This window comes from Aulostomus chinensis, chromosome 23 (genome assembly GCF_037954235.1).
Source record: "Aulostomus chinensis isolate RoL2024-O1b breed Wild chromosome 23, RoL_Achi_v1.0, whole genome shotgun sequence".
Lineage (NCBI taxonomy): Eukaryota > Metazoa > Chordata > Actinopteri > Syngnathiformes > Aulostomidae > Aulostomus > Aulostomus chinensis.
In genome coordinates, this window is record NC_141342.1 from 21,485,775 (window position 1) to 21,513,461 (window position 27,687).

The 27,687-nt window shown below is 43.6% G+C and overlaps 1 protein-coding gene across 3 annotated transcripts in view; it reads left to right on the forward strand.

Annotated features, from left to right (window-relative positions):
• LOC147240062 (corticotropin-releasing hormone receptor 1) overlaps positions 1–27,687 on the forward strand; it is a 71,595-nt gene that overhangs the window by 2,151 nt on the left and 41,757 nt on the right. Inside the window, exons 1-4 of one of the 3 annotated variants that reach the window (XM_086195854.1) lie at positions 17,651–18,605; positions 22,990–23,077; positions 25,277–25,324; positions 25,669–25,794. In XM_086195854.1, the coding sequence (XP_086051980.1) occupies positions 18,576–18,605; positions 22,990–23,077; positions 25,277–25,324; positions 25,669–25,794 (292 nt within the window). In that variant the 5' untranslated portion in view covers positions 17,651–18,575. Of the gene's footprint in view, positions 1–17,650; positions 18,606–22,989; positions 23,078–25,276; positions 25,337–25,668; positions 25,795–27,687 lie in introns of those variants that run through there. The other 2 variants (XM_086195853.1, XM_086195855.1) reach the window with 2 other exon arrangements.

Consider the following 27,687-nt stretch of genomic DNA (forward strand, 5'->3'; position numbering starts at 1 on the left):
CTGCAAAGACAGAGCAGTGAAAACGTTCACTTTAATAACAACAGACTGGACCTGGAGGTCACGACAGCTCCACCAAGGTTCATGAAATAATTCTGAGAAAGTGATTAAAATGTCCCGATCTGCCTCGGAGTTTAATGGTTTGTTCCTTGGCCTGTGTTACATCCTCTCCTCCAAGTGTTGTGATATTGGATGTCCTGGATTTGATGGTCTTCACAATACATGAATAGAAGTGTGTATTACAGTTTAAGAGGATAGTGAAAACAGTAACGTTGTAATTCATGAGCTGCGCAACAGACAGAACCTAAAGGGAAGTCAGTTCCCCAGGTCCATGCAGTACCTCCTTAGCAAAGCCATCAACAACAGACTGAGTTGTGGAAATGCAAGGATGACAAAGGAAGAACCCGGGTACCAGTGAGCTGTTCTAGATTGGACCTTTTTTAGTTTGGCGGCGTGCTGGTGCAGCCGTTAGCACTGTTGCCTCACACCTCTGCTTTCAGTTGAAAAGTTTGTGAGAAATTTTTTTTTTGTTTTAAGAAAATCAGAGGTAAAAGCGGTTGAAGAAGTTTTTTGTGAGTGTTATAGCCTTTTAAAAAAACAACAATTTTTGCAAATAATAAACATCAAAAGAAGCAGAATGTAATATATCTTAAAAAAAGAAAAACCTGATATATGAAAAGTGGTGTATAATTTCTTGTCCGTAGGTTTGAATAGTTGTCAGTCTCGAGGTGTCGGTTCTGTGACTGACAGGTGATCTGTCAAGGGTGAACCTGCCTCTCCATCAATGTCTCCCCCGCAACCCTGAACGGGGCAAGAGGCATTAATTATGAATGAGTGCAGTAGGCTTTGTGTAATTTTATTGATAGACAGTTGAATCTGGGGCATATTATCTGATGACATTTTTTTTATGACATTTCATTTTTCCTTTGTAGTTTTGATACGTTTATGCGATAAGTCCTCTTGAGTCACAATAAGAAACTGTCCTGGTTTGAGTTAAACTTCCTTTCACAATCACTACCAAGTCTTTCTAGCAGAAAGCCTCTGAGGTACAACTCAATGAAGGGCAAAGGACATAAATATGCTCAAATTTCCATGAAACATTTAAAATAAAGGATTATGCTTATCTTTGATATGGAGAGGACACATTAATATTTTGAAAAAAAAACCCTTCAGCTACTACAGAGGTGAGAGCTACGTAAGTCCTACAATACATAACAAAAAACAATTTCCGTCCAAAGCAAAACAAAAAAACCTGTAGAAGTTTACAAGAAGGCAACATTTAAAATGTACTTGTGACAATAATAGTAGCTTATTGTTTGTCGTCTACATGCTCCTGGTGGGTGGTCCTTAGGTAATCCCCAGTTCAGACCATTGATGTCGTGATGAGGCACTGCACGTGTTGCTGTCCCTAATATCTCCTCTCCAGCACTGAGATGGATGTGTGCAGCAAGACTGCATCAGTTTCTTTCTTCTCTCCAGTTAATTAAAGCTCCAGTTGGATCACAGGTTGACGTACATATTTGTGTATGTTTTTCTTCCTATCATTATACAGTTCTAGTAGCTGGGAAACTTTCACCTGGCATCTGAGGAATTTAAAAGTTAATTCCAGATAATTACAACTTTATTTTCTTATATTTTGGCCATGGCTCCTATTGCTTATGGTAATAAACTCATGAAAGTAGCAAATGTTGCTAAAATAAAGTCTCACATTCCATGAAGTCTGGCATGAACAGTCAGATGATCCCTTTTAATCAAACCTCTATGTGAAACTAAATATTTGGAATGAAAACCAGGGGAAAAGTTTAACAAGTATGTGTTACAAATGTTCATCATAGCTTCCAAACTGGCATCCAAGTTGTACTTTAGCCTGATAAGCTGATTTTACTTTTTCCTCTGACTATAAGGGATGAACTCTCAGCCATGGAGCTGATTAGAGATGTTGGAGCTCTCAGAGCAGCAGGAAGAATGACCTCACATGGTGATCAAGCTCCCGTTAATATGAGGTCTGGTAGGTCACCAGAATCTGGTTCCAATGCTGCCAATTTTGGATGAACGGGTTCATAACTAGATCAGGAAAACCTGAGTCAGCAAGGTGCTAACTGCAGGTGTGTCACTGCTTACAAGCATGTGCAAGGGGCAGCTGCTGGATTTGTCAAGATGGCTCACTTTCTTCATCATACAGGCCCCTGAATTCCCCCAAACTACAAACTACTACAGACCCAAGCATTAATGAGCGTATAGCCTATGAGGGCCTATATAGCACCACTGGATGAAGCAGTTTTGTAGTCCAACAGGAAGTGGTCATGTCAGGGATGTGGTGTGCTTGTAGTCCAACAGGAAATGGTCATGTCAGGGATGTGGTGTGTTTGTAGTCCAACAGGAAGTGGTCATGTCAGGGATGAGGTGTGTTTGTAGTCCAACAAGTGGTCATCTCCATGGTTCTTCCACCAACAGGAAGTGGTCATCTCCTGGCTCCTCCCCCAGCAGCCAATAGGATCGCTCCATGTGATTGTGGTGATTGAATCAATAAATCAGCTCTGGTGAACAAAGGTTGATGATCTTCCAGGTTCAGTTCATCAGGATCATCTTCACTGATGAACCCTCTGATGATGCTGGAAGCCTGGATGCTACGGTTAGCAGTGCTAAGCTAACGTTAGCCTATGAAGGAGCTACACCAGGGTCACATGACTTCAAGGTCACCACCACTAAGTTTCAGGCCTCTTGTGTTTCCCTTGATGACCTTTAATGACCTCCAGGACCTCTGTAGGCTCCTCTAGACTCTTGTTAGCAGCTCATGTTTTTAAGACTCCACCACTCCAACATCCACCAGTCTGGTGTTTACTGGTGGATCTGATGTAGAACTGAACCTCCAACATCCACCAGTCTGGTGTTTACTGGTGGATCTGATGTAGAACTGAACCTCCAACACCCACCAGTCTGGTGTTTACTGGTGGATCTGATGTAGAACTGAACCGCCAACATCCACCAGTCTGGTGTTTACCGGTGGATCTGATGTAGAACTGAACCTCCACCACCCACCAGTCTGGTGTTTACTGGTGGATCTGATGTAGAACTGAACCTCCAACATCCACCAGTCTGGTGTTTACTGGTTGATCTGATGTAGAACTGAACCTCCACCACCCACCAGTCTGGTGTTTACTGGTGGATCTGATGTAGACCTGAACCTGCTGATATCTTCAGCTGCTGGGAACCACACACCTGATTTCAGGTCACTGACCTGGTAACCGGGAACCAAATGTTCTACTAGGAGACTAAATCTTCTCAGCTCAGTTCTCTGCTGGCCCATATTAGGCCTTGATTGACAGTGTTGACTCAGAGTGAGGGTGGCCCAGATCTGGCTCAAGTTAAGCTTGACATATTACATTGGGGCAGCATCTGGTCCACACATTTTAGTTGATGCCCTTTCTGAGCCGAAAGCGTCCCAGATTAAGCCCAAATGTGCAATCTGGGTGAAGAAACATTAAAAAACAAACTGTAAAATTAAAGCTAGAATCATGTGTGTGGGGTGTGTTTGTGTGTGGGGAAAACATGACCATGTGTTACATTCATTCCAGGGTTTTATTTTCAGTGGAAGATTTTCACTGCCAATGCTTCTTTCTGGACTTTCTTCAGTGTCAAAGTTTTTTTTGCTTGTTTTAGGTTTCGCACACGATAAATTATTGATCACTTTTTTTTCTACAAACTATCGGATGATTTGATTATTCCTTTGGACTTTGTGTCCCGTCGTTGTCAGCGGTTATTTGGTGAGTTCATAATAATAATATACAGAAATGATGAAAAACAAACATGGGTCTACAGTTGTGGCCAGTAATAGAGTATTTTGTTGACAGAACACTCTGCTGCTAGTGATCTAATTATCTAGCAAACCCAGAGCCACTGTTGCCTCGTGCTTCTCTCTAATTCATCGGCCGATATGCAGGGACACACTCAACATGTCGTTAGCCACATCGCCATGCCAGCGCAATGACCTCGTGGGCGAGACCTGCTGAATCAGTGACGTGATCGGAAAAGTTACAAAAGCCAAATTAGCATTGAGCTAATCTTTACTCTTTACACGTTATGACCATGGCAGTCGCGGCATGGGTCCTTGAGTCAACTGACAGGGGATTTTGTCCATCACTTCCTCTGGAATCGTTTTAGGAAGTCATCAATGGACATTTACAGACGACAGTTGAATAACCAACAGGGAATTTTGGTACCGTTTTGCGATGGATGTAAAGTTATACACCTGTTCTCTTGTTTGAGGGGAATCCTCATTTGTCATGCTGATTTCTTATGACTTAACAAAGGTAATTGGAAACACACACGTTTTTTTCTCAAGAATATTCAAAATGTCATCCAGAGTGTGTGTGAAAATGGAAAGAAAATATTTTGGGGGCATTCTTGGTGAAATTGGCGGCCGAATGGCCCGTGACCCTCGCTAATTTCCGATACCGTTGCATATATTTATAGATTGTTAAATACACAAATCCAAGTAACAAGTCAGAGCACATTTAAAAAGAGCACGATGATTGGGCAAATCTGAACTCCTCTTGAGGTCGTTCAAAAGAGACCACAAAGCCCACTAAGACCCCATCCCCCCGGTTCACAATCGGGATCAACGTGACCCACTGAAGGATCTCAGGCTGCACCTCGTCTCGTATGGGACTAAAGATGCACTCTGGTGGCAGCTTTTGTCTAGAAGGGCTAAGTTTGCTTCGACAAGAACAAGCGAGTCAGTCATCGAACATGATGTCATGAATAACCATGTCCAGGTTCCAGGGAGGCAGAAAGAACTGGAGCCTCTCTCCTGAGCAGCAGTCAACACCTCCACTGCTGTGAGACTCAACCAGCAGCAGGGGGCAGTGGAGAGCTTGAAAAAGCATCTCCTGCTGTCATCTTATTCCACTTGTCATAGAGTTAGTACTCTTGAATTCATGTCATTGTTCAATGAGTGTGACGTGTCATCATTGGCAAGGTTCAGTGGTGCCTTTAATCTGGCGGTGAGCGGCGGTTATCTCAGCGTGACTGCAGGGTTAGTGGAAAGCCATGGTGTTGGGTTTGAAATTTCACCCTCTGCCTGTTGTGTTGAAACTCACCTGCTGTTCTGCTCTGAGGGTGGTTCAGATGGAAATCAGATCAAACTGAGAAACAATGTTCTGGGCGGCAGAGAGGTTCACTTGGGAACGCTTACAAAGGCCAGCATAGCAGCGCTGAGCGGAGGTGTGGGTGTAAAGTTTAAGAGCAGATCTCAGAGGAAATGGATCACATGAGCTCACAGAGGAACTCGACACATAGGTTCAACCTACCTCCTCGTCAGCTGCTGCCAGGGAGGTTATCATACCAGCATGACACAAACCGTTAAGAATGGATTCTCATGAAAGTTTGACCAGGGGGTTGTGCCTGGCGCTCCGGCCCTGGGCAGATCTGGAGCTGGGAACGTGATTTTTTTTGAGGATTCTTGCACTGTAGTGAGAATAATTTGTCAATTTGGGTCATTTATTAATTTTTCAGGTCCTGAATAAGTTTAGGTATAATTGTAATTTTCACAGACTTGCTTGTTTCTGTTGCAGATTTGCATAATAAGTGTTTGCTATTAGTGTGTGAGGAGGTTTTCACTCTCCAAATGTATTCAAGCCCTTTTGTGGAGGTAATGATTATTTTCTTCTTCTCCATTTCTGTGTGATTCCCAGGGGTGAAAGAAAAAAATCAATGAACTTAAAGTTGTACATCACCCAATATTTTCTTTGTCTTTAAAATAGTCACAAATAAGACATATGTTTTCCTCCAGCATTACTTCTTTGTGACTCCAGAATGCAGAAAGAGCCAGCCATGTGTATTTAGCCTCAAGCTAATGGAGACCGATGGCTAAAAACAACAAACCTGTCCGGAAAGGTCTATTTGCATTTATGGGAGTGGAAGAGTGGGTGTTGTGTTATGTGAGCTGCTGGACACGTCAATTCTCCCTCGGGGATGTTTAACGTTTTCTATTCTTTTCTGTTTTATTCTGAACGCTCCAGCTCACCGTCTGGTATAATCCACGTCCTCTTAATCCAGTCATACTATCAGTTATCCACAGACACTTTGATTTGAACTAAAAACAAAACTGCAACTTCACCAGTTTGATGCTCATCCCTGTAGCCCTGAGTGCAACGAGCGGGTGCTTGAATTGAACCTTGTTACTTGCACTCATTCCAAACTGGAAGTGTTATTATGTTTATTCAGCTGTTAGTGCAGTTTTGTCAAAAGTCATTAACAATTCCCACCCACTGCCATTCACTGTGCTAAGATAACTAGCGTAGGACTGAGCTCCCTAATGCAGCACAGGAGAGAAGCCTCTCTGTCTCCTTGTCTGTCTCTGAGGACATTGGACACCAGGCACATTTCTCTGAAAGTCGGTGTGTCCCTTTAAGAGGGAGCTGCATGTCTTGATTGGAGTCTGTTCAAGTTGTAGTTTGCAGTGGTGTAGAATTAGACGCCTTTAGAGGGACAGAGCATTAGAAACCCCCTCCACTACTCCAGTACCACGCCTCCACCCACTATGACCTGAACAGTGGAGTATTACCTGAGTTGTTGTCATGTACTCAGGTGAGTATCAGTATATGTCTAGATGTATTTGGGTAACTAAGTCGAGGTGGTGTAACTGCAGATGGACACAGACACACTAGCAGCTCTTGATGTCACTGTCTTCTCGTCACGTGACTCGGGATGTCAGTGTTGGCCCGCGATCAGACTCCAGGTGCATTGCGGCACATCCTCCTCCACTAATGGCCACCAAAGCAGGAGACCCGTCGAGCTGACATTTATGCAAGACAACAGCCCCAGTGTGCATGCGTGATAATTGCAACATGTACACGACAGAGGCTTTTCACATCTCTTTGAGTGTCTTGGTGCAGCGCCAGCTGGGGGGGGGGGTTATTTTTAGCTCCTTGATCTTTGATTAAAAATATGACTCTGTCGTTGACCTTCACACCTGCCGCAGCTCTGCCAGATCCTTGGGAACACTGCCACTTGATAAATAAAGGCCTACTACCAGAACTGCTGACAAGCCATAATCAACGGACTGGTCCCGGAACGCCGCCATCTCCACCGGCATCCGTGTTCTCCTCTTTGTTACATGTGTGTGACCTCACCCTTCATTTGTGTGGGATTCCTGCTTCATCATGTATGAGGAGAGTGAGCGAGGTGGGACAAGACATAAACAAGGCCAGATAAATGGTGGAAGGCTGGATAGATGGGAATATTGATCCGCGCAGATAGAAAGACACATGATAGATGGGTGAAAGACTCAAGCAGATTCAAGGTGCAATGACACATGACCTGCTGCATGTTCTGGTCCATTCGTCAGAGGCTTCACTATTGGAACGGATGAAGGTCCAGATGAGCAGAGAGCATTGCCTCTACCCCCCTGACAGGGTCTTTATTTGTGCAGTTATTTATTAATCACTCATTTGTGATTCCTCACTTCATCCTGGAAGTTCTCGTGTTTGACTCTTTCATGTAGCAATGAAAACAGGCATTAGTGATCTAAAGTAATTTTATATGAAATGCGAAATGTTTTTGTACAGTTGTATTTTTAAATGTTTTAGTTGCGTTCGTATTCACATAGTTTTTTGATAGTTTTCCATACCACAGTATTTATGCCATTAAAGTGAGGTAAGATCAGTCTCAATATACGTATTTTTTTAATCATTATTTCTGATGTTGGTTGTGTTTGCTTGTTATATAACTTGAAAGAGTTTGTTTCCACATACTTTTCATTTACATTCTTGCATTGTTCATTTTATAAGCTGCCTTGAGTTGCATGGTTATCTTATACAAACAATAGGAGGCTCAAAAATTGTATTCTTTAATTTTCTTGGTATATATAGTTTTATTGTGGATTTTTTTTAAATATGATTTATAGAGGTTTTAAATATCTTTTTCATGCCAGTTTACATGTTTTTTTATTTGTTTTTTTTGTTTGTGATGTGTTAAGCTGCCTTCAATTCCACTTTTTTTTATTTTTTGAATAACCCTGGACTCGTACAACACAATAGCACCCAGATTGCAATTTCATCTGCGACATTATATAACCGTCACCTCTCTCCCCATAAAGAGAAAATGATGATGTCACTAAAATTGTGTGAACAAAATGGATTCTCCAAATATGATTGTCAGGATGTAATCCTCTAGAGGAAATTAAATACTGGACAGAGGATGACCACTCGAGGTTCTTTGAGGGGACAAAACAACAATAATCCCGCGCCCTGTGCTGTACCCCTTCTCACCTAGCGTAAATGTCACGGCTGTTTGGCATGTGGATGAGAAATGCTAATGAGGCTACTTATCAATGTAACAAAAACGGCTTTGGAAATGAACGTACTTGTATCTGATAAAGGTTAGCAGTGCGTGTGAGCACAAGGCTCGTCTTTGTCAGGTGCTCGTATTAGCATGCACAGAGTTTTGTCAGGTTTGGACGGCGCTATGACATCCAGCTCTGTCATAAAATCAATATGCCATCTTCCGAAGGCTTTGCCAATAACTCATATTGGCTTTGTCACAAATGCGGTTCAAGGACTGACTCAGGAGATTGTTTACCACATCCCTGGATTCTGGGTGTGTGAAACATGCTCATCATAAATATACAGCGTGTAGTCCTCCGTCAGTTTCTCTGAAGCCTGCTGTCTTTGTTTCCTCCTCGTTCAGCCGTCCTGACGGCGCACAGTGCATTTTAGGCCGCTCGCAGTTTGTTATTCTTGGGAAGGCTCTGAAGTGTTGCTCTGAATGTACCAGTAAGACTGAGCACAGATGTGGCGAAAACTCAAAACAAGAATCAGCACGAGCCTACACACACACTGCACTTAAATAAGAAGCCAATGCCTTTTTCTAGGTCACCATCTCACTGAGTGACTTGTCGAGTTTTCCTATCTTGCAAAGCGTTTGAAGTTGTCTTCAGTGATTGGGTGAACGAATTTATGATCGCACTGCTTTTCCGGCAGACAATTGATGTATTCAGAACTTTGAAATTCTGACAAAACATTCCAAGTCTGCTTCGCTCACTTGTTTTGGAGCGTTAAATCACATCACCTCAGAAAAGGAAGTTTCACCGAAGCAATGTCTTCAAAAACCTTTGATTCACATTCGTCAGATGGACATCGGGGACCACCTCTGACGGTTTTACAAACATTTGAAGACAATCGTAAAAAAAATCGCAGTTGCAGAGAAAACAAATTTATAGAAGTGTAGATAAAAAAGATAGCTGAGTAATAAAGTAAGTTACCGCTTTTCTGGCCAACTGTTAATATACACAGATTATCCACAACATTAATATCACTGGCAAAATGAAGCAAATGACATTGAATATGTCGTTTTGAAGGCGCCTGTAGAGGAGAGATAAGAGACAGCAAGTGAACAGTCTGTTCTGAAATTTGTTTTGGAAAAATGGGCTAACGTTAGGATCATAGCTGCTTTGACACGGGCCAAACTCTGATGGCTAGATGAGCAGGTCAGAGCCAAAACAAGCCTTGTGGCATTTTCCTGGTGTGCTGCTGTTCCCAAATATGGTCCAAGGAAGGGAAACCAGTGAATGGTCATGGAAACCACATTGGTGCACGATTGAAAGGTTATCTTATCAGGTCTGATCCCACAGAAGAGGTCCTGTCTCACACATAGCTGAAAAATGGATCTATCACAAACATCTTGGTGCCAGACAGGCTTGGGTCGATGGTCGATGCCGTCGTCCACTGCTCTGTGTAATAGAGGAATCGAGTCCCTCCAGAGTTGCTGTAAGGCAGGAGTTTTCTTCCATTTTTGGCTTTTGAAAAAAGAAGCTGCAGCTGCTGGCTATTGTATTAACGTTACGTCTGCATGTTCCGTTTATTATGTTCTCATTAAACCTGCTCGGCTGTGCTCCTTTTCTGCAGGTCGGTGTCAGCATAATACTTTCAATGAAGCCGCTATTGTTTTTGGATTAGCTTTCTCGGTATAGTTAGCTGGTTTGCTTCCAGTCAAAGATGCGGACATCTGGTGCGGGGACAAAGACCTGAATGTTACATGCTGGTGGGGATGTCAGTCCCCTCGCTGGAGAGGTCTGGGGGCTTAGTGAGACAACTGGAGGTTGCTGTCAGAGAGAGCAGGATGCGACCACAGAGGTGAGCTGTGAACCTTCTCCTAAAAAAAATAACTATCATTGACAATCGGCAGTGTTTCAGTCTGGACATGGCCATCGATGCTAGTTTGGTGAGTTGTCAGCCAATTCCAGAGCCAGACACCACAGGACCCCTTCAGAGGTCTTATGGAGGGCATTCTGGCTTTTTTGGCATCAGTGTTTTAGACCTGTGAAACTCTCTCAACACCCCGAGGATCAAATATTTCTTGTAAAATTCACCAGTCACAAATTTGAGGACACAAGGCTTGTTCGACACTAATTGTAGACTCAATGACTTGGTAGTCATGACTTGAGACAGATGAGCTGTATATGACTTGACTTTTACAATTAAATATTTGCATTACTCGATACACCAGTACTACCACTGTAAGCTTCCAGCTGCAATGTGCACAACACTGGCAACTTATCAGGATACTGTTGAAATAGTCAAACTAGGTTTCGAGAATGAAGTTGTTTATGACTATAGAAGGCCGATAGCGTGGCAGGCAAGGTCTGCAGCTCAAACCCACAAAATCCAATTTCACCTGTCACTGTAACAGTCCACAAAAAAGGATGAATGATGATTAATTTTTACAATTTCCTGAAGGTTCCAATCCAAATGGCTGTTCTTTGTTTCCGAAACAACCACCTCCAGTATTTATGTGGTTTGAGGTCTCAATATTTTGCTTTGACATTGTTAGTCGTTCAGTCAAAATAAAGTATCCAGAATTGTAACATTTCAGGGGCCAATTTAAGACGTTGTATATATTGAAATTGTTCTAGTTCCCAGAGCAACCCGGTTTTGACATGAGGTTACTGTAATTGACCCCTGCCAATGTCTGGTTTGTGTGGCTGTAGACATGGTGGGGGGGGGGGGGGGGATGTCTGAGCCAAGCAATAACCCTTTAAATTTTAGGTTAGTTGAGTCATAGCGCCACCAGGTGGGAACTGAGAATTACATGTTTCTAACACTGAGGTCCTCTGCCGAGTGGGTCAACAAGATTTGTCTCAAATGTGGTTAGAACCACCTCAGGAGCTTGGTGATGGCCACTGCGAAGTAGTGCTGGCAACATGGCCAGAAAACCGAACCAATTCCACGTAACAGATGTAGCACCTTACCTTGGTTCAAGCTCCGGCTTTCCCCCGTCACTGCCGTGTTTCTGCATCTACAATGTTTATGTGCGCCCCGCGAACGTACCCGTGTAGAGCACTGTGATGCATTAGTTCCACTTTTGACTTTTGAACTGTAAATTTGAATTAATTGAATCAATATCATGTAGACTTTTAACTGTAATAAAAAATGGCGTGAGAGTGGCGAGGCAGCCATGTTTGAAATTTGGCCATTTGACGAGAGTCCTGGCCTGAAGACGCGTACAGGCTGAATTTAAGTCTCAATCATCAAAATGACAGTGTAGTCTTCATGTGATGTACAGCAGCATCATACATAGAGAGTGTGTGCTCTCTGGCGCCACCTAGTTTTAGTTAGGCTGACTTCACCTTCCCCTCTAGTTTAATTTAGAGGATGACACACAGATGGTGGTCAAAATAAAATATGTTCGTGATGTAAATTCATTGGAAGTCCAGTGTTCGACAGTAAGTGGTCTTTAATTGGATATAAAATTCAGATCTTTGGGACTGCTCTTTGCATCCATACCCACCCAACTAACTCCACAACTTGCATTTCTGGGGGTTTGTCAGGACCATCAATAAGTGCACTGATGTGAAAAATGCTGGGCATCTATCTGGACCTTTACCAGGGAGGCGCACATGTTCATTACATAAATGTCCTACACCCCCAATGTTCAATGAAACCCCTGCCTTGTCATCATCCTGCATCTGGAGTGACCCGTAGCATGCTGCTGCACGCACACATTCACACACCAGGATTTGATGCTGTAGAAAGAAAAGGGTTTCCAGCGGCGGCGATGTCTCAGGCCTAGATTGAAGATAAATTGTGTTTGAGATTAAAGGAGGAGGGGCGGGGGGGGGGGGTGCCTGCATGATGGTGAACTCCTCCAGCTGTAGGCAAATGGATTAGAAAATTTGTCTTACACAACCTTTCTGAATAAATCGCTCGTCAGGAAATCCACATGAACACCAAAATGAATAATTCAACAAAACATACACTACACCTATTAAGTGGATTAGGAAGGTATTTTCTGCACCTGAATACTAGAAAGGTGTGTGTCGCACAGGCAGGTACTGTGTTTCAGACAGGACGCAGGCTAATAAGCTGAAACAGTATCCTCACCACTGCTGGCCATCGCCGTCTTCTTGCCACTACTGACACTTCAGGAGATGGCATACTCAAGCGAGGGCACTGTCACCTTGAATTAAAGCATCTCTTGAATAATGCCTCTTTGCATGTCACTGAGTCTAAAGAAAGCACAGTGTGCATGAAGCGTTTGATGCACTGGAAGCCTCAGTGGCGTGGATATTAGAGGCCAGCCATCCCACCTCCTGCATATGAGCATCATATCACGTCTGGTGATACTGTGGGATGTGTTGTGTGAATTATTAATTAGGATTAAAACCAGCGGAGACAGGAGTACCAGGGGAGAAGAGGTCTCTGAATCAGAACTGACTGTATACTCGATCTGTTTATTATTCTACAATGAATCGGTTAATACTCCTTTCCTTTACAACGTCAATAATGCAGGAAATGCTAAGTGGAATTTTAAAATGTCTTTTTTTTTCTCTCTCTCTCGCTCCAATCAGCAGTCGAAGACATTCAGTTCAGGAAGTTGAGAAATTTGAACCAGAAACATTCTGGTGTTTTACCATGACTGAACCAGGACTCCTCAACATTTGATTCTTAGGACGACATAGTGGACATGTCAAGTGGCAAAAAACCTCAATATACTCTATACTGTATGTTAGCATCAGTTACTCAAAACAATCAGGTCCAAGCTGAGTACTGCTGCCATCGGCTTCTATAGGGTAAATGAACCAAAACAGCAATACAAGCTACTGCAATTTTCAAAGGAAGGCAGTTAAGTTTCTTAAAGGATAATTGTGTGATAAAATACAATTTAAAATCAGGTCTGCTATAATGTCTGCCTACACAGAATATTCAACAGGCTCCAGAAAACGTCTGTTTGATACAGGTCCCCACACAAATCACACCATGATCTTTTTAACTATTTCACAAAACATATCACAGTCCTGCTATCAGTTGGTATAATTGCATTAAGATTTTTTCTCACGTAACATGAAGTTAAGAATAGGAAGCAAGTAATTTTAAACATGTAGCAGGGAGCGATGTTAGCTTAGCTTCTTTCCACAACCAAGCAGCAAAATTGTTGGTTAGAATTTTGTGGTTGTATTTTTCTGTTTACGCTGGATCACATCTCATTGTTGTGCAGTTGTCACCATGTCCATGCAGCCTTCGATGGCTCCGTCTTTGTCCCCCTGTCTCTCTTTGTTTATATGTGGGCTTGATTGATTGAGTGGAGCTTCACCTGCTGCCACTTTGCATGATTAGTCCTGCAACAAATACCCGCTTCAGACTCCACCACACCACTCTGCTTTCAGTCAGTCAAGCTCCAGCCAGTGTTGAATAATAATTGTTCCCTTGCCTTCTAACTGAGATAAACCTCCTGTACCAGCAGACCCCCCCGTCTCTGGATCCCGTCCCCTTACAGTCTCAGCTTCGCCAGGCTTCATCCCTTGTCCGCCCCCTCTGTCTTCCATACCTGCCAGCCACAAATTCCACTAACCATTTCCTCAATAAATCATTTGATCTCTTGAGTCCTGTGGTTGGGCCACTAGTGTGATCATGGAAATAAACCCAACGTACAGAAGAGTCTCTGGTATGTCAGTAATTAATGGATGACAGGGGTTTTCTGTGGAGTCAATTATTTTCTGATTAATGGACACCTCAAATGGCATTAACTCCATTATCACATGGTCACATGCAAAAGAAAAACAAACAAGATAATGAATTTAGTTAAATCAATTATTCAATTAAAATCCAAGTCCATGTTCAAGCTAAAATCTGAGGGTTTGGCTAATACGTGGAAATGATGTTCCCATCATGTAAGGTTGTTATGAAAGGAAAACTTACACAGATGCAGCAATGAGCTGCAGTAGACACAGTGCCACCTTATAATAAGAGCTTGTTAAAACCTCATGTAATTGAATTTGAAGCTTAATAGCATAACATTAGCTTTCCTGCTAGTTGCAAAGCCACCGCTCTATGATGATACACAGCTTTCCCATTCATTGTGTGCATGTTGTGTGAGGCAGGAGTGAGCCTGGGCCACACAGCGCGAGTGGTGTCCGTGCTGTCCTTGTGCACCGCAGAAGCTCAACCAGACTCAACTTGGTGCAGCGTTCGAGATGAAATTCTCCCAAATCCTGTCTTGCCTTGAGGGTTTTATGAAACCAGACCCTCCTCTTCCTTGCTGCTGCTTGTCTCCTCCGCTGAAGAACTAAAGCCAGGGCTTTCCTCTGTTCATAAGAAAGATGCGTGGTGCTTCCACAATATGGAAAGCCAGTGAAACAGATTGAAAAACTACTTGCTGGCACCAAAATGGGGGTGTTTTGCACGTTGGTCTGTGGCCTTTTTTCTGTACCTGATGGTCCACATGGAAAATGTCACCTGCCATGTAAAACAGACCATAAAATCTAGATTGTATTTATTTAAATACCTCATGAACTGGCAAAGTGAGTTGAATCTAGTCCTTGTTGACCTGTAGCTAATTGGATGATATACCATTGACTTACAGTAAATGTACACAACGACAGTGATACCTCTAAGATTAAAATAGGCATAGCTTGATTCAAAATGTATGCCATAGCTACTCCCCGCTGGACCGGCTTCCAGCACATTCATTTAAAGGTGAAGAGGCTCTTTGACTGGAACTTCCTGGTCTGTGCCCTTGTAGCAGGAATTAACAGCCAAGCAGAAAATTCACCCGGACCATATAAAGGAATAAAGCACCCGATCTGGAGGACACCTGAGAATAACGGACAGTCAACTCTTTCAACTGAGCGAGTCCACTCCTGCTTCAAGCCTCGGCTCTGCTCTTGTCCTCTGTACCAACCTTGACATGATCTTGGTTCCTGCTCCTCCTCTCTAGTACAGTGCTCCCTAGTTTTGGAGCAACAACCAAACACTTGCACCTCAGACCGAGCCTTCATAGCTTAATCCTGGTTCTTAGATCAGAGCCAGCCTCTCCTGGGCCGCCGCTGTATGGGACAATCAGTCCCCTATGTGCCCGTCTTATTCACTCCAGAAATGAGGACACCGTTTGGTCAAACTGTGAGAAGGTTGCAGCCAAGCGTCTCCTGTCGCTTCATCAGGGTTCTCGTAGCGGAGAGTGGGAGGAATAATGAGAGTCCCTGGGGCTCGTTCCATAGCCCCATAATGACATTATAAAAAAACGCGCTCGTTCCTGGGGGAAACCCTTGGACCGCGACCAGTTAATCTCACAAGCCACTCAGGTCGACAACACCCACAATCTAAAGGTAAAATGGTAATTTTAATGAACAGGGATTGTTTTCAAAGCTGCCGGAAGGCTGGTAAGGCATGTCCCCCCCAGCTGTATGGATTATGTCATCATCTCCAACAAGGGCCTAGGTGTCCCTGCAGGTTCTGTGTTGACATATTCAGTCTTTCAGCGGGTTATCATCCACAAGCCAGTGATCAAACTGAGCGTCTCAATCAGGGTAGCATATGCGGCCTTTTTGACAGTGTGGGAGAGGAATTTTTTTACCCGTTCGTGCAAATGCACGATAATAATTATTTTTATACCACAGGAAGCGCAACATGTCACATGAAAGCAGCCTTTTTTTCCCCCTTCAGTGGTGCAGCTTTGCTCTCCCCCTCCAGCTCTCCCCTCTGTCCTGATGCCTCCGCTCATGTACATGCGCCCTACGTCACCAAACATCGGTGCGACCAAATCATGTGTGTGCTTTTTCATCATGCTTGTGTGACCAACTGAGCTGTGCTACCAGTGGAAATGTGAGTCTGGAGCCCTGCAATCAAAACGCTCAGCCAATCTGTCATGACAGCTTTTTCCTTCATGACATTTCACAAAAACAGATTTTAGAAAAGTATCTGCCCTGCAGAGGTTTGACTTTAGAAAAAAATAGGTTTATGTCTTAAAATGGGAAGCATTATCCTTTTCTCTGCGCCGTCATAGTTTTCTCCAAACATACCCGAACAATGAACCCAGACCGACACTTCGTAAATAGAAAAACTATCAAATTACAACACAAGAAATGTCACTATATCAAGCGACGCCTCAAGACATTCCTGGCTGGAAGAATCTTGTTTTTATAAATAATGAAACCATTCTTGTTGATTCTGACACAAAACTATTGTTCCTCACAATATAAATCAATCTTGGTTCTTCAGATCTTTAAGCACAAGAAGTGTGAATACTTCTTTTCCACCGTCTCAGAAATATCCAGCTACGCCTGCAAATAACCAGCTGATGGTTGGAAATGTTGCTAGCACTTAGAATCCAGCCCAGGTTACGGGAGCAGATGTAAACCAATGTCTGCATTGTTTTCATATGTAAACTAATTGCTCAGACACTTTGGTCTGTTTGGTCCTCACTGTGGCCCCCAGCAAGAAGGTTGTGGGTGGAGCCCCGGCTGCAGCACGGGGTCTTTCTGGGTGAGTCTCCATGTTCTCCATGTTCTCCCTGTTCCTGCTGGGTGACTGTGGAGGACTGTGGTCCTCCACAGTCCAAAGACATCAAGAGGGACCAGGTTAATCCAGACTCTAAATTGACCGTAGGCGTGGCTGGGAGAGCCAATGGTTGTCTGTCTCTATGTGTTGGCCCTGCCATGGACTGGTGACCTGTCCAGGGGGAAGTCTGCTGGGATAGGCTCCACCCCCTCCACCCTCAACAGGATATGGATGGATGGATTTTTGTCTCCACACAATTCATCGTATTATTTCTGCGGTGTAATTTCCACAACTGTTTGCCTTTTTTCTATGAGTGGGCAAAGGACTTGCCAGTTAGTGAACTGAGCTGAAACGTTGGTGCAGCAGAACGAGGACGGAACGGTCAGGAAAGACAGAGACAGGAGAGGAGTTTTAGCAGGATTTCAGGTTCCTATTATTTCTGGGGGAAACAATTAGAAATTAAATTGAGAGGAACTCATTTTCGTGTCTGTGATAGCACAACTGTGACTTGCTACACAATAATTACTCTCTACTTGTTATTGTGCACTGTGTTACTCTGTTTACCACAGTAAAATATTGGTACTCAGTACTTAAAAAATACTTTGTTTCTCTTCAACACCTGATTGTTGGCCCCTTGTTCTGTAGAACCTACTTTCAAGTACTGGTATATACCAGTATTTTACACAGGTTTATACAGCAAAGGTACATGGTTATTTTGGGGGAAATAAAATCCTGTCTTTGTAGTTTAATTAAAAAAACATGTAGTCATTTATCTCGTTCCCGATCTTCTTCTGACCCCTCAGATTGGAAAACATTAGTTTACCATTAGGCTCAAATAAAAAAAAATGCAGGTTCTGTTAATCGGCTAATCAATGTTTCCTTCCCGCACGATTAGAATTGGCCTTGCGTTTGTTCACTCGCGAGGAGCGTTGGTGGGAGTCTTCTGAATGGGATTTATTTAAAAAGCTCCCCCGGGACGCGGGATTTTATTGACGGGGAGAGCCATCTGTCCATCCCGCTCAGAGCCAAATCTGCCTGCTCTGGCTCTCATTCAGCTGGAAACGGGGACACATGTTAAAGGCTCCTGCCTCGGTGCTGGATGAGAGCTTCTCCTCCTGCCATCGATGCGCACGGATCCTCCCTCCGGTATCAACCCTCCCTGGGCCCGTCCGGTAACTTTCTCACCGCGGTGATGACGTCGACACGCTGGAGGGATTAAAGACTGGCATCTGGAGCGCGTTGCATAATTAACTCCACCACGAGGAATCGAGTTAACCCACCCGCGCGGTCGCGTTGCGATATTTAGTGGCACAACGTGGGCGGCGCGTTGCGGAGCGGAGCGGATCCGACGAACCAAAGCGGGCTGGTCGCAGGAGTCGGGAGGCGGCTGGAGACGAGGCATGCGGGGGGACACGACGGTCTAGCTCGGGGTAACCTCGGGAACCGGGCGCGGAAAATGTCCTGTGGTTCTCCGTCCGCGGGATTGTGCGCGTCTCTCCAAGCGGGATTCGGTTACCAGTCCTGATACCCAAACTGACGGAGCGACTTCATTAGAGTGTAGAGGAGAAACCGAGCGGAGTGGACAGTTCATCAGCCGGACATCTGTGGATAGTGGTTGGACATTAATGCAGAGAGACCCAAGTGGCATTTCTATCCTCAAGATTGCATGACTTTTCTTTTCTTTTCTTTTTTTGTTTGTTTTGTTTGCGCAATTAAACTGCTGAGGACGGAGTCTCCACTCCGATTCCATCAAGTCACAAGAAGACATTTAATGACATAAATTATGTGAGAATTAAAGGTCTGGCAATGCATCGTAAATGCATCTATTTTCTTGAGGTAAGTTATGCACTTTACCTTTGGCCTGTGAACAGAACAGATTAGTCAGAGCAGTCTTAATTCCCTCCATACGGATTGAGTTTCCTCACCTCACCTTTATTTTGATTTTTTTTTAAAGCATTTCTCTCATCTGAAGTGTTTAAACCAGGACTGGGATCTGGGGAGAGAGACTCCACCAATCTCTGTCCAAATCAAAATGACATGCTTACGTGTCAACAGAGAAACAGGAACTTTATAAGGTGGCAAAACACTCTACTGTTTGAGTTCCTGGTTGACGCCGGAAAGCTGATGCTGAAAACCTGGGTATTAGGGACACTGGAGATTAAAAGGAGTGTTAATGCACTTCATCCCCTCATGCGTGTTTGGGTCACAGAGGAAAAGTGTTCACTCCTCGAAACGCCTCCCAGAGATTACTCACACATTGATCTGACATTGTCTCAAAATGGAGAGCAGCGAAAGGACAGGAGGTATGCTGATGTGGTTCGAGACGCCTCAGGTGAATTACTTCATCCACCTCCTACCCATTGTGTCAGGAACACTGCCTGCTGCACTAAGAATAGTCAAGAATCCGCTGAAGTCTTTTTTTGAAATCCCCCTGCCTGCTATTCATGTCACCATTGTTGTGATTTAAGAGCATGCAGCCGCTCATATATCACACACCCGCTAAGGTCGAAAATGAGCTCTGCTGGTGAAATACTCATCAAAGTCTTGGTTGCACATTAGCTGCCTCACAAGCAGCTGTTTGCATCAAGTGTGACAAATGTAAAGACGTTCTCACACTTACATTTTAAGCCTTTACACGTGCATGTAATGTACAACAGCGTGCCAGGCCGGAGGAGAGCGCCAGCTAGTTACAAAGAGTCCTGAATGATTGAAAAAAACAACAACACATTGTTGACGTCACAGCGCAATATTCCAGTTAGTTACACTCTATGCAGTATTTTGTGACACAAACAAGACAAAAAAAAAAATCTGAAAGAGGCACATTATCAAAGTCTTGGTACTATTGATGCGCAGAGCAGCCATTTTGAATGAGGATGTCAGGAGTCTGACCGCAGGCAGGTTCCATTGAAATTTTCAACCGGGAAGTCGTAAATTCTGGGCCCCTATTCATCACGTAGCACACGGCGCCATCAGCAGCTAGCGAAGAAACTAAAACAGTCTTGAAATGAGCAGAAAACACGGAATACATGGTGCAGCTGACGCTCCGATGATGTGATTACATAGGAAACAAACCTCCGGGCCATGATTGAGTGTGGGCACATATTGAGCTGCACAACCTGAATACAAGCTAGTTCTTTCCCGGATGGCCGCTAGCTGCATCGTTTGTGTGGGCGTGTCACTGTGTTGCCTGTTTGTGTAGCAGATGTTGCATATGATGCTGTCACTGCTGTGCAGCATAAATGGCTACTAGTCATCGGTGTTCACCGCTGGATTGGATTTGTCTGAAGGTTCTGGTTCAGGTTTTCTGGACTGGTGCCGCTGCAGACCCAACCTCCTGCACTTAAAAGTCTCTACCCCCCATTCAAGTGAATAAGACAACCTGTGTATTCACCGCACCAACGAATTAGGTCTGAATTCAGCCTGACTTCTGGGGAACGCTCAGGTTTTCTTGTTAGCCAAGTAGTAAACTAATGTTGAAGGTGCCGGATAAAAGCAGTAAAGAATCACTTTGTAACTTTGTATTTCTCATTTTTATTCAGGGATTAGTGAAATGTGTCTTTTTTATGAGGTTATAAACACTGACATGAACATTGTATTTATTTTTGCTCTCCACTGCTGATTTGTTAAATGAACTCAGAGATCTGTCCCTTGTATATTAAGTAAAAGGACCAGCGCACACAGACGCTTTAACCGTAGTACCACAGATGAGTGTAATCCAGCGGTGTAGTTCCTTCATAGGTTAGCTTTGCTCTTCCAAATTCCAATGGAACATTCCTGTTGGCTTTTGGTGGAGGGAACCATGTAGTTGCTAACTCCGACTTCCTGTCGGACTACAAAAATGCCTCATCCCTGTATGCTGTATTGGTGTGTCTTGCTCGTATAACTGACTTGTTCTTTCTCAGGCGCCTGGCATCAAGCTGGGGGGTGGGGCTACTTCTGAAATGTTGTGGTATACAGGGAGACAAAACCAAACCTATGTTCTCTCTGGGGGGGAGGATGAGCTTTTCTGATATTTTGGGTTTCAATAATCACGTGTTGGTAAACTAAATATTATAGTGTATTTGGCATAATGGTTCACCTTTGAAGTTTGGATATTAACTGTGGAAATCCAAATGTTCTGCCTGTGACGTTGGTCAGAACTTTTGCCTGCTGGGTTACTTTGTGAAGCATCAGAGACCTCAGTCAAGGCCAATCAGACCTATCAGAATTTCATGCCTCTGATTTTATCAATTCCTCTTAGTGATACAGCAGGTTTTCATACGTGTGTCTGCACTTGCAGAAACTGCAGTAATAAGGAGTAGTTGTGTTTGTCAAGCATTGTATAAGACAAATTAAAAGCGAGAGTCATGGCAGAGTGGAAAAACTGGTAGCAACACGAGTTGTGAAGTTTGTTAGATTAAAGATAATCTGTCACTGTGCGACAAATGAGCAGGACTCCATAGGTGAATCTGAGACAGAAGTCTACTGAAAGCTGACAATCAGGCTCCGCTGAGCATGAAGCGTCAGAGGCCCTTTAAAAATCTGGGGCAAACTCGTATTTTATATGATGGGAGTACATTCAGGCTTTCACGCTGCCGTAATCACCAGGTGCGTCAAACATTACATGTTCGTAATAATGTGAAATGGGCAGAATCCTGAGCAGTTTTCTGCATCTGAAAAATGTGAAATGTTTAGTGTAGCGGATGCATTATTGATCAGAATGTTTTATTTAAAGAGGAGATGAAACATCGGCTTTATAGGTAATAGTAGCCGGTCTCTGGTGTCTGCAGGGAGCTCAAGGACAGCTGCACCGAGATGCAACCCAGTTTGAGGTCATTTCCAGAGGCCGGTTTTACTTCAAAGTCTTAAGTGATGACATTTAACACTTTGTGGTCTCTTGTAAAACGCCACTGACTGACGCTGCATGTTTGCCAACAGTCGGCAGCGGTTTCCAGATGTCCCCGGTGCAACATGCAGCACTCTGCAGCTCTGGATGTTTTTAGTCTTGCCAACCTTCCTGGCTTGGACACCTTCCAGCCATCTCTCACTCATCCAGCCTGAAAGAAATCCAGTTGAGATCAAAGTGTGTGGATGAAATAATAATCCGGACTGCATTGTCATTAAAGAACCCTCTGTTACAGTGGTGCTGATGTTTGGTGTAAGTGGGGCAAACAGACCTAATATAGTGACTATGGTGCAAACAAGCAAAGCCCACTTGCGTCACGGGGGATGCAGCAGATAGTGGTGCATCAACCCTTCCCAGCTGCATGTTTTTGTAATTATGTGCATTATTCAATGTTCTTTCGCCTCTGCTCACATGCTTAATAGGCTAACTGCAACAACACATGCAAAACAAGCGGAAGTACTTTGAATTCATCATTCGATCCCTGCAGGGCTGGGTGTCTGCTCGCACCGTGGTCACAATACCGTCATACCCTGATACATTGTGATAACATAATACAAGGAGTTTTGTGATAGTCTACATGGTTAATTATATTTTAAAACTGCCTAAATACTAGTTGTACAAGTTGCCATGTACAGCATGGGTAGTCTAATTATATTTAAAACTCAAAAACGATATCATTCAACATTTGCATTCCAATGCATTCAATCGATATTTCCAAAGTTATCGAGTGTAACTGAAGAAAGTGAACATAGCTGCTATAACCTCGTCTTCATTCTCGCTGAGGTAACATACGTGTGTCATGATATGATTTAGACTTGTGTCTAGGATGTCGATACTAGCGGCTGCAATATCCTTACCGTATTGTGAAGAGTGTATCAGGATGGATTAGTGTGTTGGCTTTGATTGCACTTCCCTGATGCTCAATGTTCTTCAACCTTGGCTCACATGCTAAATAAGCTAATGGCAACAACACATGCAAAACAAGTGACATACTTTGAATTTTTCATTACAACCCTCCAAGAAGGCAACTTCTTTCCCTTTATACTCTTTAATTTGTGCGTCTACAAACATGAAAGCGTGTTTAGAATGTGCGCAGGAATAATTACAAAGTGCTCCAAATTAGTTTTGCAGCATTACTTGTTAATAAAGGCTTCAGCTCAAGGGCAGTGTGAGTCTTTCAGTTCAAATCAGCAGAACATCATTTACTGCACCGAGGGAATTACAGAGGCATTATGGGAGGGATTCACACACCACAGCCATGTCATTTCACCCCACGTATGTTTGTGTATGACTCATGATTTAAGCCTGACCTTTGTGACTTCTCTGCGTTCGCAGGTGTGCGCCATCCTAAGCCTCCTTCCGTCTGGCTCTTTGGCGGATCTGACATGTGAGGCTCTGCTGCTGCTATCAGGGAACGTCACGCGTAAGTTTGCTCCAGCAGCTTGTCACAGACACCGCGATCCGTGTTGCTTCAGTGTTAATAAACTTGTGAGGCTCAATTGATTTCCAGTCTTTGCCTGTGACCAGCAAACAGCAAACGTTTGTCATGCATCACATCTCTGCCCTCGTGGATATCGGCAAACTGTCTTTTCTTGTTGCTCAGCCTCTGTGTAGACCTTATAAGTATTTTAATGGTTGCTATTAACACTTTAAAACACAGCACACAGAGAACATGCAAATACAAACATCAGATGAGCTTCTTGTGATTTTGTTTGTTTTCTTCCTTGACAGCTCTTAATAGAATCATAAAAGAAAAACTGTTCTGTGTTATTAAGCTGTCACTTGTGCCGGGTCAACCGTATCTACACCAGCAACCCAAACATGTCATTAAGTTTCAGACAGACTGCGACAAACAAATAGAATGTGTTTGTTGGAAACAGCAGAATTCATCTGGAGAATACGTTCAGTTGTGTAATTGTGCAAAATGCCCATCACAGTGTGAAGAGCCTGAGGTGACGAATTCAAGCATCTTGTTTTGTTGGGACTAAAATCCAAACACATTCAGTTCACTCTGAGAGAAGAAGAAAATCACAGTGGAGAAGCTGTAACCAGAGAGTGTGTGCTATAATTAATTCATTTTCTTTAACTTCATGATAACAAGATCACGATAATTATTTTAGGACCTCAAAGTTTAGAATTGAGCACCAGGATTGTTGAGTTACTCTTTGATCAGTGACGCTCTGAACCTAAATCAGACTTTTCTAATTCAAGACCGATCCATTGAGCAAAAACCCAATCCGTGCTGTTTAGATATAAGATTGATTTATGTGTACTGTTGTCATATGAAACACTTTGAAGAATAGACCAATCTGGCACTGTCATGAGGACGAGGAGGATTACCGCTGGACACACCAGCATCCTGGACCTGGTCCAGGTATTCTTTTTATCTCTGTACCCAAATCGTTCCACCCGCCCAACCTCTACTCTCCATCTACGTGACAACAGTTAACCGTGTTGGGAAAAATTCAAGAGCCCATCCTGAAAACATAGGAGTAAAAGCAGTAATGAAGCCGATGTTGAGGTGAAACGGAAACACTCAAACACCCAACGAGCGCAAAGACACAGAGCTGTGAGCCCTGCTGCCTTGAAGTGGCCAAAACTCTGTTCATGCAGGCTTAACGTGCAGCTGTGATGGAGGAAGAGCTACCAGAGGTGGAAACAGTTCTGATGTTGGATGCTTGTCGGCGAGCGGTCGAGTCTCTGCACGGGTCTGATCCCGCATCATTTATTAACCCCTGAAACGGGACACTGCTACTTCCCTGCTAGCTCAGTTAGTGCTCTAATATTACAGACAGGAAATCCCAGGAAGATGTGCTGTGTTCCACTGACCGTTCTAGAACAGCAAAGAAGAACTGATTGATGCTTGATATTTGTGAGGAGTGTAAGATCAGTAACCAATCAATTGTGGGCGTGTCCAATATCAAGGCTGTAATTTGGAGGTCACCTGTCAAAGTAGATGACCTAATTTCCTTGGATGTTTGTTAATGTTTTGCAACAGTGATGACATCATACCAGATCCATACACTCTATGTAGGATAAACACTTGGTAAACCAATAAAGATAGAGATTCGAACTCACTGAAATTAGCCGATACACAAGTTTAGGAATGAGAATCCCTATCAGGAAGTACAGTGTACCAGAGTGTGAAACCCACGTTGGCTCATCCAGCCACAACGTCAGGCTTCTTCTTTTATTCCTGACTGGGTCTTTAAAGGTGCTTTTGAAGGAATCGCTTTAGGCTTTTGGAGGAACAACACAAGCTGACAACTTCTTAAAGTAAAGAAAAGTCATATTTTACAATGAATTATTGATTTTATCACGTCCGACTGTGGTTAACGAACGTCTAAGCACATTAGAGTAAGGCGACGAGTTTGCTCTCCATTTCCGCGTCTTCTCATCTAAAGTATTTTGAGTTATTCCAGAAATAATAGCATGGCCTGGGGGCACGTCTCCATTCATATTCGCTGTTATTGCTCGGGGAAAGGTCTGTCACCAGTGTTTACCGTTGCCCTTTAACGCTCACCCTTTGTAGCTGTTAAGCTGAATCTAATGAGATTTCCTCTAAACTGTGCAAACAAAGATGGAGTTGATGTTATTGATGAATCTCTCCCTCTCATTGCAGTTCAGTCCCTGGCCGCCTCCTGGAACTTGACCCAAAGCAACGCCACGGGTCAGTGGAGTGGTGAGTTGGACTTGGTGGGCTCAGATGTGTGATTTCCTACATAGTTACTACAAAGAATTGTGGTGGAAGACCCCACCAGGGAGGCAAGCTTGATGTGAATTCAGATGATAACATCAAAGAGGAGAATAATGCTGGAAATAGCCTTGCCACAGGAGACGGTGCTCGGCACATTGTGGGAGCCATCATTAATGCCCATGTACACAAACACATTATTCACAACCAACAACGTATTGCCAGGATGCTCGGAGCGTTGTCAGGATGTCAGCGCGGCTATATGTAGTCCTGAGTCAGGCCAAGAACGTGCGTCTGACATTTCTGTCCTCCTGCTGCAGGCTCAGGACTCTACTGTGACACCTCCATCGATGGCATCGGCACCTGCTGGCCCAGGAGCGGCGCTGGCCAGATGGTGTCGCGACCCTGTCCAGAGATGTTCTACGGAGTCAGATATAACACCACCAGTAAGTCTTCACTCCGTCAGCCCCCCCTCCAGCAGAACAATAGATGAAAAACAAGATTTCATTTGATTCGCCTCCGCTCGCCCTCCCCTCGGGCTTATCCTGTTTACATATTTGTTTATACAGAAATTAGCATGAGCATACAAATTAGTAAGACGCGCATAAGAGTGTAAGAACACAAAGTGGGACTATTGCAGATAATCCACCATGATGCGGCAGATGAAGAGCTAAAAAGGAAGCAGCGGGGACGAGTCATCTGTGAAAAATCTGGACTTTTATTGTCAAAGAAAGATGGGAAGATAATCCGACGTCTCAGGGGCTCGGACACTTGACTTAAACTTACGATATATCGTTTATCTTTGCGGCGTTCCATCGCGAGAACGCCATCAGTTAAAATGAAGGACTGGCACTGAAAATAGCAAAATATCAGCAGACAACAGACAAACAGATGATACTTCCCCAAGGTGAAGAAGATCAGCAGCCAACTGTCCAGTGTTTGTTGGGGCGTCAGCAGCTCTGTGACAGAGGCTCTTTCTCCAACTGGATGTGCGTGTCTGAATGAACGTCCCGCCAGATGGTCAGGGGAGGCCAGGTCTCAGGCAAAACCTCGTATGTGAAGGCAAATTGTGTGAGCTGCTTTTAGATTTCAGAATGTCTTTTGCCTCTGAAACTTTAAATTCCATTCTGGATCAGAAGTAGAAGACAAAAAAACAAATAGATTCTTTGATTCGACCCCCATTAGTCTGGTACGTATGTGATCTTTACCAATCGTGTTCATTCACAACTACAATACGGTTATTTAAAACCACTCATCACACCAGCTCAGACGTATACCACAAATATTTCTCATGCATTTTAATGCTGTTTTCTTTTGAACATGTTTTGTCAGGTATTTTAACAGATTTCTGAGGTGTTCAGACAAGTTGCAGCCCATTTCATATAAATCACATGAAACAAAAGCAGCGTGGGAAGCATGCAAGAATAAAAATGTTGGAGGCTGATTTATGTTGAGAAACCTGGTTCTTAGGAGACGTGAGACTCGGTGAAGAACACGATGGTGAGCTGATGAGAAAACAACACGTTCACATTCTCAGAATGATTTCAAAGAGAAGTCTGAAGATCTGGTTTGCCTTGATAAAGAAGGATTTTAGAAATTTTATTAAAAACAATAATCCAGCCACAACTATTTTGTTCAGAGAATGTTTTGAGAATGATGTATTTGGTGATGTTTATAGGGGGAATTTTTTGTAAATATGACCAGAATGTTCTTCCTTAAACATTCTAAAAATGCTAACAACTGATTATGGATTAAAAATTCAACCTCCCAGTGTTTCAGTGTAAAACGTTGTTTAACCGTTAGATTCAAACACTTCCTGTCAACCTCGTTCTTGAGGTTGTGTGATGTCGAGGGAATCAACCTGTGCAGTTCCTCCTGATACTAACGTTCTAATCTATGTACGATCTAAACACACACGGAACATCTGTGTATCTGCATGTAGCTACGTTTTGCATCCAGTCTATCTGTTATGATCCATAATCACAGGAGATGATCAGAGAAAATGATCTTCTGAGGAATGTTCTTCTCTTGGCAGCTTGTTAATCGGCGGAACCTCCAGCTGCTGGCGGTGTTGGTGTTGTGTCCCCGTTTAGGTCACTTCAGGCTGGCCACGTTTTAGATCCCCAGTCTATTTCTGACTGTCCTCGGGTCCCTTTCAGAGCCGGAACCCCTTTGTTGAGAAATGATCGCATGCAAATCAGCTCGGTTGTCATACGTCTGTTTCAGATCAAGATCAAAAGAGCCGTGATCCATATGCCTTCATGCTTATGTTTTGTTCTTGTCCAAAAGAAAAAAAACACAGAACACGTGTGCACATGTAGACATCTCAGCAGGAACAA